At 44.3% G+C, this 12,240-nt stretch overlaps 1 protein-coding gene across 1 annotated transcript in view; it reads left to right on the top strand.

The window, feature by feature from the left end:
* Positions 1–949: 949 nt before the first annotated feature.
* LOC141084594 (CD109 antigen-like) overlaps positions 950–12,240 on the top strand; it is a 123,834-nt gene continuing 112,543 nt past the window's right edge. Inside the window, exons 1-2 of the mRNA XM_073569422.1 lie at positions 950–962; positions 1,074–1,481. Of these exons, the coding sequence (XP_073425523.1) occupies positions 950–962; positions 1,074–1,481 (421 nt within the window). The remainder of the gene's footprint in view (positions 963–1,073; positions 1,482–12,240) is intronic.

Below are 12,240 nucleotides of genomic sequence, written 5' to 3'. Positions count from 1 at the left end.
GTACTATGCCTGCTTTTATATAATTTTCCAAACTTTGTACCTCCCACCAAGACGTAATTTGCTCTTTATAAATTTTGGTGAGTTCCTTAAAAGCTGCACTGAATGATGGAATATATTTTCTCTGCGTGAAAACACCATCCGAAAAAACGTCCTTGGCCTCATTCATCCATTGATTTGTGTCTATCCCTGTGGATAGGAAACCTGCCATATCCAATATTCAAATAATATAAGCGGGGGTCTACTTTACCAATACCGATCAAAAATGTATATAGCAAATTGGTATGGAAATAAATGTATAATTGTATTAAAACTTAACTTTTAATCTTAAATTAAAAACTGTATATTGCAAATTAAGGTGCCAAAAAAACATAAAGTGATAGTGCCTGTGCAAACGTGCCCATAAAAACAAATTGTAATGAGACTCCTCCTATTGTCCAAATATGAGCGGATTATTATCCTCTTTAGTGTCTAAATATGGCCAGGTATTAATAATACCAAACACTAGCCATAGAACATCTCAGTATATGCAGCGACACACTTTTTTTAGAGGTTTTCTTAGGTAACTAAACCATTATTATAATTCCTGTTCTCATTTCCATCATTGTGAACAATTATCATTAGAAAGCGAATCATAAAGAAATATCTATTTCTCCAAAATCAGATATCCATTACATTGGCATATTTTACAGGTCAAACTGAACAATATATAGCACCTATGGAGTCCAGTATAGTGTAGTGCCTATATTCCACAAAAATACTGCATATTAAATACTCTCCTGATGCGTTATTAATATGTCCTTATACTCATCTCATGTGTATTAGTCCTATACACTGATGCCTGTATATGTGCTTTTTTAGACTCAAATTACCCACTGAGAAGTCGATTCAATACCCGGAACCCCATTTGAATAACCAAATCGTTAATATCTCATCAAAACCCCTAAATAAGATGGCGGTGTTAAGTAAGGGCATGTCATTTGTCCCAACCTCTGATTTTGTATGCTTTGAAGCTATTAAAGACCTTAATTTGTTCATACGTAAACTTAAATGGAAGAAATACTTTATAAACGCAGATAAAAAAAGCTGCACTGAATTAGGTATTGATGAGGATCTATTGGGTGATGTCAGGTTTCTGTATCATCTGGGGGATGTGGACCCCAATGAATATGGCGAAGGTCCTTTTATGGACTTTAAGAACAAAAGCAAACGTATGCCACCAATCAATAATGATATAAGTGCCATAGATGTTTTCTCTAATCTGGTATCTAGGGACTTGATGGATTTAGAAAAATCTCAAAAACGAAGACCCCGTAATCTTACCAAAATTGAGATGGATGGTCTGCTTGAATTAGAGAGGGATACCACCAGGATAAATAAACCATCGGATAAAGGTGGTAACACAGTGGTGATGGATGTTGCCCAATATAGAACTCTGTGTTACTCTCTATTGCAGAAATCCATGGGGTACGAGATACTTGAACGTAACCCTACAGAAATATATTTAAAAGAACTAAAAATTTTGGTTGATGGGGCCTTTCAATCAAAATTGATTGATAAAAATGAACGAGATTTTCTTATCCCTACACACCCGGTAGTGGCGACTTTTTATGCCCTGCCAAAAGTTCATAAGGGCCTGGTACCATTAAAAGGAAGACCTATAGTTTCTGGAATTGGGAGTCTAACCCAAAATTTAGGGTTATATGTTGATAAAATATTGAGACCCTTTGTGGTCTCTCTGAGTTCATACACACGGGACACCACTGATCTTTTATTGAAATTGGATAACATCGAGTTGGACACCAATATGATATTGGGTTCAATCGATGTGGAGGCTTTGTACTCATCGATTCCCCAAGAGAAGGGATTAATGGCTACGGACTACTATCTAAGAACGAGAGGTTTACAATATATGGAACACAATTCATTTGTGATGAGGGCCCTTGAATTCTGTTTAACAAAGAACTTTTTTCTATTTGATGGCAAGTACTTCCACCAGCTCAGGGGCACCGCGATGGGTAGCCCTTGTGCACCATCTTATGCAAATTTGCTCCTGGGCTGGTGGGAGGAAAATGCCATCTTTGGAGAGCACTCAGAAGTGGCGGAGGAAAACATTGTCCTGTGGCTTCGCTACATGGACGATGTCTTTATAATCTGGAAGGGGGATGAGAATGGTTTTTGTAACTTTGTAAAAGGCCTTAATAAGAATGATCTGGGCCTTAGCTTTACTTGTGAGGTCAATGCTTGTAGTTTACCGTTTTTGGATGTTCTGATTGAACGGGGTGAAAATGGACGCCTTTTTACTAAGACATATAGAAAACCTACATCTTCTAATTCACTTCTGAGATGGGAATCTAACCATCCAGTTCCCTTGAAAAAAGGCATCCCTAAGGGGCAGTACCTTCGAATGAGAAGGAACTGTTCGGATCAGGTTACCTATAAGACGCAAGCCGATGATTTGAGATCCCGTTTCTTAGAACGGGGATACCCGGATGGGATCCTAAGGAATGCTTATAGGACATCCCTGGCTAGGGATAGGAAGGACCTACTCACTCCTGGGCAGAAATCCGAGGATGATGGAACTATAAGATTCATCACAAAATATTGTAACGGAGCCAAGGATATTAAAGAAATAATAGACCGACATTGGCCGATTCTGTGTATGGATCAGGACCTCACAAGAGTTATTTCTAGTCACCCACAGATTACATACAAGAAGGGCCGTTCCTTAAAGGATAGGCTAGTCCGTAGCCATTTTACCCCAAAAAGTGCTGACAGCGCCACATGGCTGGGCACCCAACCAAAAGGATGCTTTAAATGTGGTTGCTGCAAATATTGCACTTCAATTGAAAAAAACAACGAATTCTGCAGTAACAATACAAGAAAAATATACCCCATACACCAATTTATTAACTGCAGATCCGTAGGGGTTATTTATAAGATGACGTGCAGATGCGGTTTAGAATATGTTGGCAAAACAAAGAGAGAGCTTAGGGTAAGGGTAGGAGAGCATCATAGGGATACTATCAATAAACGTGATACCCCGGTAGCCAATCATATTAATCAGTTTCATAAGGGAGATCTCAAGATGGCTAGCTTTATAGGTATTGAAAAGGTACCCAGAAATCAGAGAGGAGGTGATTGGGACAAATACATCCTCCAAAGAGAAACTTTCTGGATATTTACCCTACAGACAGTGCACCCTAAAGGATTAAACGATATACTCTCCTTTTCTTCCTTCTTGTAGGGAGGGAGTAATAGGGTGAGGTATATTAGGGAGAGCCGCCGTTGAGTGGGGGCGCCACTTGCGCAGGATATTAGGGTGCCAACCTCCGCGTGAGGTAGGGAATAGGTAGAGAGGGTTTATCAGGGAGAGCCCTAGTGAGCACCCTCTCTATACTTCTAATAACAAGAAGATCCGTGGTGTCCCATGTTTAGCATGCAACATTATATCAGACTACTAATTGACCCCCATATATGTAACAATATACCATTTGAATATATGACTCCCCGTATTTGATTTCCTCATATTATTTCTCTCTGGGTGAGGGATACTGTAGATACGTCCTGTTTTTTCCCTTATCTATTTTAAATGTGAATGAAAAGATGGTTATGGAATCCATGCAAAGTGTCCATTTATAGGGTATTCAGCAAATTGAAAAAGTCTGAATAAATTATATATAATCTGGATGTAGCCGCTTCTAATATGATTGATCAACAAGCTTATTGATACAATTGGGAGATAGCGGTAGAGAGCGCGACCAGATGAAGGATATGCAGCGTCGGGTTACCATGGACACTATGGGTCATGTGAACGGTGCTGTGATGACGCTGTACCTCCGAGACCGGATGTGATGTAAATGGCCGTAAGCCGAGCCCAGGAAGTGGGGCATGTAGATGGAGATGGGCCATTACATATGGTGGGACCGGAAATGAGGTACCCGGCGTCCGGAAATGGATAGGATACAATGTGGTGCTCAGTTATATAAAAGAAAGGCGATATTTGCGCGCCATGTGTCTAATTGAACTCCATAAACTCCGCTGATGAGTCCTGATTAGATGAAACGCGTTGGGAGAACGGTGTTGGACTAAGGCCGTCCAGATGAATGCAGACATGAAGTTCTTTTAAGACTGGGGGCCTTTCTCACAAGAGCGCATATACAGGCATCAGTGTATAGGACTAATACACATGAGATGAGTATAAGGACATATTAATAACGCATCATGAGAGTATTTAATATGCAGTATTTTTGTGGAATATAGGCACTACACTATACTGGACTCCATAGGTGCTATATATTGTTCAGTTTGACCTGTAAAATATGCCAATGTAATGGATATCTGATTTTGGAGAAATAGATATTTCTTTATGATTCGCTTTCTAATGATAATTGTTCACAATGATGGAAATGAGAACAGGAATTATAATAATGGTTTAGTTACCTAAGAAAACCTCTAAAAAAAGTGTGTTGCTGCATATACTGAGATGTTCTATGGCTAGTGTTTGGTATTATTAATACCTGGCCATATTTAGACACTAAAGAGGATAATAATCCGCTCATATTTGGACAATAGGAGGCGTCTCATTACAATTTGTTTTTATGGGCACGTTTGCACAGGCACTATCACTTTATGTTTTTTTGGCACCTTAATTTGCAATATACAGTTTTTAATTTAAGATTAAAAGTTAAGTTTTAATACAATTATACATTTATTTCCATACCAATTTGCTATATACATTTTTGATCGGTATTGGTAAAGTAGACCCCCGCTTATATTATTATAACATCATTCTGACCTGTTAATTATGATAAATTATTGTTATAATTTCCAGACTTGATGTTACGCCAATATTTGGTAATTATAACATCAAGTTATAATATCCAATAATTATAATATCTACCCTATATACTCGAGTATAAGCCGACCCGAGTATAAGCCGACCCCCCTAATTTTGCCACAAAAAACTGGGAAAACTTATTGACTCGAGTATAAGCCTAGGGTGGGAAATGCTCCATAGATTATTCCCCCATATACTGCCCCCATTAGAAGCTCCATATTGTTCCCCCATATGCTGCCCCCATTAGAAGCTCCATATTGTTCCCCCATATACTGCCCCCATTAGAAGCTCCATATTGTTCCCCCATATACTGCCCCCATTAGAAGCTCCATATTGTTCCCCCATATGCTGTCCCCATTAGAAGCTCCATATTGTTCTCCCATATACTGCCCCCATTAGAAGCTCCATATTGTTCCCCCATATACTGCCCCCATTAGAAGCTCCATATTGTTCCCCCATATGCTGCCCCCATTAGAAGCTCCTTAAGATTATTTCCCCATGTGCTGCCGCTGCTGCAGCATGTAAAAATAAAAAAAATGACATACTCACCTCTCCGTCGCTGGGTGTCAGATACTCACCTGTCCTGCGTCCATGGCTGCTCACCGCTATCTGCTACGTCATCAGTCAGTGACGTTCAGACTGCAGGGGGCGCGGCGCGCACTAACCACGTCACCGCGCCCTCTGCTGTCTGCAGTCACTGACCGATGACAGACACAGACAGCAGCAAGCAGCCATGGACGCAGGACAGGTGAGTATCGCTATACTTACCCGTCCTGACGCTGTGTCTTGAGCCCCCAGCTTCTCCCCATGCTCTCTCTTCCTGCCTTCAGCGGTCACGTGGTGCCGCTCATTAAAACTCATGATATGCGCATATTCATGAGTTTTAATGAGCGGCACCACGTGACCGCTGAAGGCAGGAAGAGAGAGCACGGGGAGAAGCTGGGGGCTCAAGACACAGCGTCAGGACGGGTAAGTATGACCTGACACCCCCGCCCCCCCTCCCCCTCTGACCCCCGGTGTATATGACTTGAATATAAGCCGAGAGGGGGACTTTCAGCCCCAAAAAATGGGCTGAAAATCTCGGCTTATATTCGAGTATATACGGTAGTTATAATATCCAGACCCGATAATTGTAATATTAAGACCCGGTAATTATAATATCTACCTATAATATGTAGTCCCGGTAATTATATCTACGTATCAGGGGCATAAGTACCACAGTCACAGCAGTCGCCACTGCGACCGGGCCCAGAGGGAGTCAGGGGCCCAGCAGGCATATCTCCCAACCGTCCTGATTCTCGCGGGAAAGTCCCGTTTTTGACACCCCTGCCCGGGAATCTATTTTCCCGCACTGCACTGAGCTGCCATGCCCCACCTATGCACCCATCCTCGCCCTGCGCAGAGACCCACCTCACAGCCTGCAATGATGTCGCTTGGCTGTTTTTTCTAATGTGCGCACAGTACCTGTGATGAGGTCACAGGAGGGGAGGAGTCAGGAATCATATGATCAGGGGCCTTGGTGTCTGCAGGACTCTGCTATGCTGGTTGCCATGGTGCTGGATGAGGTATAGTTTGTGTGTGATCAGGAGGGGTTTACAGTGTGGATGTAGCAGAGCTGTGTGTACAATTTTGGACGGAGCGGAGCTATGTGTGTAGGAGGTGTACGGAGCAGAGCCATGTGAGTAGGAGGTGTATGGAACAGAGCCGTGTGTGTATGAGGTGTACGGAGCAGAGCCGTGTGTGTACGAGGTCTACGGAGCAGAATCATGTGTGTACGAGGTGTACGGAGCGGAGCCGTGTGTGTGTACGAGGTGTACGGAGTGGAGCCGTGTGTGTACGAGGTGTACGGAGTGGAGATGTGCGTGTACGAGGTGTATGGAGTGAATCTGTGTGTACGAGGTGTACAGAGCGGAGCCGTGTGTGTACGAGGTGTACGGAGCGGAGCCGTGTGTGTACGAGGTGCACTGACTGGATCCGTGTCTGTACCAGGTGTACGGAGTGGAGATGTGCATGTACGAGGTGTATGTAGTGGAGCCGTGTGTGTACGAGGTGTATGGAGCAGAGATGTGCATGTATTTTGGCATGGGGGCCCCATTTGAAAGTTTGCACCGGGGGCCTATAACTTTGTAGTTACGCCACTGCTAGGTATAATATCCAGACCCGGTATTTATATTATGTAGGTAAAATATTGGGACCCAGTTGCTTTGGTAGAGTGTAGAGGACATTCATGCAGAGAGTAGGGATGGGCGAATCCTGAAATACTCGGAATCGCTAGACTCTAACGAGTCCGACTCGGAAACTCGTATTCGCTGCAAGTCTAGCGAGTCCAATGTTAATGAATGGGGATGCGAGTATTGCAGCGATTCCTGTGCTGCCATTTTTTTTACTCTTTACTCTCGCAAGTGGCCCCTAGCTTAGCGATTTAGAATTCATCCCTAAAGCACAGAAAATCGTTTCTACATCACGCTAGAAGCTAAACAGGAAGTCGCCTGTGCTAACCGATTTACTGCACAGGCTGATCTGATATTCTGCACACACAGGCAGATCTGATCTGCACACACAGGGCGATCTGATCCGCACACACCGGGCGATCAGATCTGCACACACAGGCCCACCAAAGATGTGTAGCAGACGTGATACAGAGAGGCTGATCGGCCTGGTTGAAGAGTGGCCCCAGCTGTGGCAGCCCACCCACCCTGGCTATGGTGATGAAAGACAGCGAAATATGGCTTGGAGGTCCATCGCCAGAAGTATGTTCCCGTCATTTGATCACGCTGGAGAAGATGGGCAGGCAAACATGGGTAAGAGTTATGTGATGTCATTTCTTCTATTTTCTTTTACTGTACCCTTTTTTGGATTAGGAGAGAGTGAGATTTCTTGTGTCACCATTGGCGTCTGTGACGCACTGAAACCGTGGTACCCAGCACCGGGCCGGGGTCTGCTTCACTGGGGGATGTGATGTGACCCGTGCTGTAGTCTCAGGGGATGCACAGTGCAAAGGGGATAACTACAGGGGACTGTAATAGGAGGACAATCAAGGCTAGTGATGCATATTGGCACAGCAGGAAGGTAACGTGCGTGCTATTAGCTGGTAGCAGAGAAGCCCTGCACTCTCCCTGAAAAAATTGTTTAGTGCGCAAAGGCAGTCACCTAGGTGGACTGTGGTGCTGTCTGCGTCACCGCTCTGGGGTGAAGTGCGTGCTGTAACTTAGCAGAGAAGCAACGCACTCTCCCTGAAAAAATTGTTTAGTGCACACAAGCAGGCAGCATGCGTGCTATTAGCTGGTGGGATAGATAGCAGCAACGCACTGGTCTGCCACAGAAACAATAACGCTGCAGGGGTAAATATGACCCCAATAATATCTGGTGGAAAAAAAAAAAGAAAATTTGCTCAGCTATGCTTCTGATTTTAGCTCTGATGGAAGCTGAGTGAGTAAGCTAAGCTCTGAGGATGGTGCTGTATGCACTGTAAGGCTGCTCCTGCCTTTCTCCCTACCTACAGTCCTCTACAGTACTCCTCCGTCCTGGTAGTTCTGAAAAGAACTTTTGTGTTATATGTGAGGAATCTTGAGGTCCTACACTGACTAACAGTCCCTAGATCTGCTCTATGTCTCCAACTCGCCCTGCACTAGCTCAGATCGTCACAGGAATGTGCCCAAAATGGCGGGGGCAGGGTTTATATACAGCCTTGCCTGTGATACATGACATAGGCATCATGATGGACAGCAGCCAATCATAGTAGTGCTCTTCACAGTTTTCTCACCTAACAAACTAGGCTGTCTCTGAAAATTAACATATTCTGTATTCTGCGAGTCCCGAATACAGTATATAGGAGTCGTAGACTCGCTAAGACTCGCTGCTGACAGCGGGACACAAAATCGCTAAGAAACTAGGATTGCTTGTATTAAACTCTGAAAAAACTAGGATTGCCATTGATTTGCATTGGACTCGTTACTGTGCGAGTAATCGCTTGGAAACTCGCAGAGTACCGACTCCTGCGAGTCCCCTACTACTCGCAGAGTAACGAGTCCTAACGAGTAGATTCGCCCATCCCTAGCAGAGAGCTCATGTAGTGTAGGGAGTCCGGTGGTTACTTTCTTTCCACCTCTTGGTGTTGTCGTAAAGTGGCCCAGAGTGGTAGTCATGACAGAGCTGCTGTCACGTTATGCTCTGGCACTTTATAGTAAAACAGTGTCCCAGTCCTACTGTGCTGTTAGGTGTGGGGTGTATCACACTGAGTTGTAGGCTACAGGTCTCTATTGTTTCTGGATGTCCGTCCTCAGGAGCCGCCGCACACAACTCAGGGGATACCAAGCTCTTTCAACCAACAGAAATTTACTAGACAGTTCAAGTTCATCAGATTGTGACAGGTGGGATAGGGCAGAACACATCTTATTCCTTTCTTCCTAAGGCTAGTTTCACTCTAGCGTTTCACTGACCTGCGTCGGTCTGTGCACGGCTGCTGCTAAGCTCCGCCCCCGGCCGCGCCTCCTCTCGGTCGCTCCGCCTATGGGCTCATGACGCTGCATGCGACCTGCGTACCCTATCTTTAGCATTGGGTACGCTGGCCGTGCGCAGGAATGCGTTTGCCGGCAAATGTGTCCTTTTGACAGTGCACCGACCTGTGCCAAACGCACTGTGTTGCATTTTGGTGCTCTTGGCACACCGTCAAAAGGACCCATGCGCCAGCAAGCGCATACCTGCAAACGGCCTGCAGACCCAATGCGGCCGGGAGGAGGCGTTGCCAGGGACGGAGCTTAGCAGCGACCGTGCACAGACCCAATTCAGCTCCTGGAAACGCTAGTGTGAAACTAGCCTTAGCGCAGCATATCTTCAGCCCTATCATTTGTTCCTTCTGTACTATCCCTATGCCCAGTAGCTCTGTCAGCCCCAAGGATTTCCTGTCCAGTTCCGCAGTACACCCGGGATCAGCTATCTTCCCTTCACACATTTCCATGTCCATTGAGTGGATGAATGTCATCCGCTCAATGCCGACCTTTATTTCCAATTGACTTGCATTGGGGTCGGGTTTCAGACAAAACCCCGACTTTTTTTGCCCTAGTCGGACCAGTTTCATCCGAAACAAATTTTGTTTCATTCGGGTTTCACGAAACACAATCCGACCAAAGTCGCTCAACTCTAATTATGATAGATAGGCAGTACCGGGTCTTATTAGTGTATAAGTGATAGGAATAGTGTAGAATGTAGTTAAATGTTTGTGACCAGCCCAGGATGGGAGGGGGAGAAGTTAAGTAAAAAGGGGAATCACTTCCTGGTTTAGTTAGATGTAGTGAGAGGCACGTGTGAAGATCAAGTTCAAGGTGCAGTGAACTGGAGACACATATAGTACATATCGTTCTGGCAGCATGAGGTTGTGTCAAATTTACTGTGGACCTTCCTGTAACGTCCGGAGCCTACGGTCCGAACGACACACTAAGGAATGTGTTTTAATCCCCTCCATACAGAGGAATCCAGATGGGGAACCGTGATATCAGGAATGCTGTGGGGCTGGAAGGGGAATCCTAGGGGCTGACAAGAGGATCAAGAGTAGGGATAATCTCAGCTGAATGGAAGCAAAAGGTTGAAATGTATTGACAAAATTGGAACTGGTGGGTGCTGTGTCTGATACTGCACGTTAACTTCTTGTTCACAGAGCCTATTATAACGTTAATGACCAGGTCAAAATTATTGAAATCTGACCAGCGTCACTTTATCTGATAATTACTCTGGAATTCTTCAACGGAACCCATTGATTCTGAGACTGTTTTTCTGTGACATATTGTACTTCATCATAGTTGTAAAATTTGTTCGATATGACTTGTGTTTATTTGTGAAAATATTGAAAATTTGGTGAAAATGTTGAAAATTTGGCAAATAACGTTTAATTCTCATTCTTAGAGCCGTGAAAATAAAAAAAATCACATTTTTCCCACAAAAATGTACATTTAGCCCGCAATTTTCTTATTTTCTTAAGGGTAACAGGAGAAAATGGACTGCAAAATTTGTTGTGCAATTTCTCCCGAGTACGCCGATACCCCATATGTGTAGGGAAAACGATTCAAAAATGAATTTGTTTTTGCATTGTTATATTCTGAGAGCTGTAACTTTTTTATTTTTTTGCCGAATGAGTCATGTTAGGGATTGTTTTTTGCAGGACAGTTTGGTGTTTTTATTTATAACATTTTTTTTTTACATACGACTTTTTGATTATTTATATTTACTCTGTTCAAAAAAATAAAGGGAAGACTTAAACAACACAATGTAAAGGTACTGTCACACTTAGCGATGTACCAGCGATCCCGACCAGTGATATGACGCGGTCAGGATCGCTGATACATCGCTAAGTGGTCGCTAGTGAGCTGCCACACAGGCAGATCTCACCAGCGACATAGCAGGGGTCGGGGGTCGCTACTTACCTGTCAGACAAGGCGATCCTGACGTCCTCCCGCCCGTATCCACGCGTCGCTCGTCGTCACAGCAGGAAGCCCCAGCAGGAAACGGCTCAGGACGTTCTCGCGCGATCAGCAATAACCAGCAGGGGAGCGGTCAGAGGTAAGTATCAGACATAGCGATATTGCTAGCAATATCGCTATAACGTCACAAAATCAGTGACATTATAGCGATATTGCTAGCGATATCGCTTAGTGTGACAGGCCCTTAACTCCAAGTCAATCACACTTCTATGAAATCAAATTATCCAGTTATAAAGCAGCAACAATTGTGAATCAATTTCTCCTGCTGCTGTGCAAATAGAACAGACACCAGGTAGAAATGATAGGCAATTAGCAAGACAACCCCTATAAAAGAGTGGTTATGCAGGGGGTGAACACAGAGCATTTATCTGTTCTCATCCTTTTTGGCTGTAGTTTTAGTCATTTTAATGTTATCATTGCTCTCACCCCTAAAACCAAGCAAAATGACCTCCATCAGGCCAAAAACATCCATATGTCTGCTCAAACTGTCAGAAACAGACTCAATGAGGGTGGTATGAGGGCCGGAAGTTCACAAGTGGGTGTTGGCTTATAGCCCAACACCATGCAGGGCGATTGTCATATGCCAGAAAACACCAAGATTGGCAGATTCGACACTGGTGCCTTCTACTCTTCACGGATGAGAGTAGATTCACATTGAGCACAAGTGACAGATGTGACAGTACGGAGACTACGTGGAGAACATTCTGCTGCCTCATCATCCTCTAGCATGACCGGTTTGGCAGTGGGTCAGTAATGGTGTGGAAGCACTAGTGAATGAGCTGCTGCAAGCGCAGCATCAGTGACTAGCAGTGTTATCAAGGTTACTGCCGGTCACTGTGATTATGCATTCCCAGCAGGGCTGACTGCCGTGACCTCGATGAGGCTAGTTCACTGCAGTTCAAATTTACCACAGTGAAATTCTCCCGTGAA

Source organism: Dendrobates tinctorius, unplaced genomic scaffold (genome assembly GCF_039654945.1).
Source record: "Dendrobates tinctorius isolate UK_male_01 unplaced genomic scaffold, ASM3965494v1 ptg000024l, whole genome shotgun sequence".
NCBI classification, from domain to species: Eukaryota; Metazoa; Chordata; class Amphibia; order Anura; family Dendrobatidae; genus Dendrobates; species Dendrobates tinctorius.
Note: the sequence above shows the minus strand (reverse complement) of the source record. Positions and strands in the feature narration are given on the sequence as shown.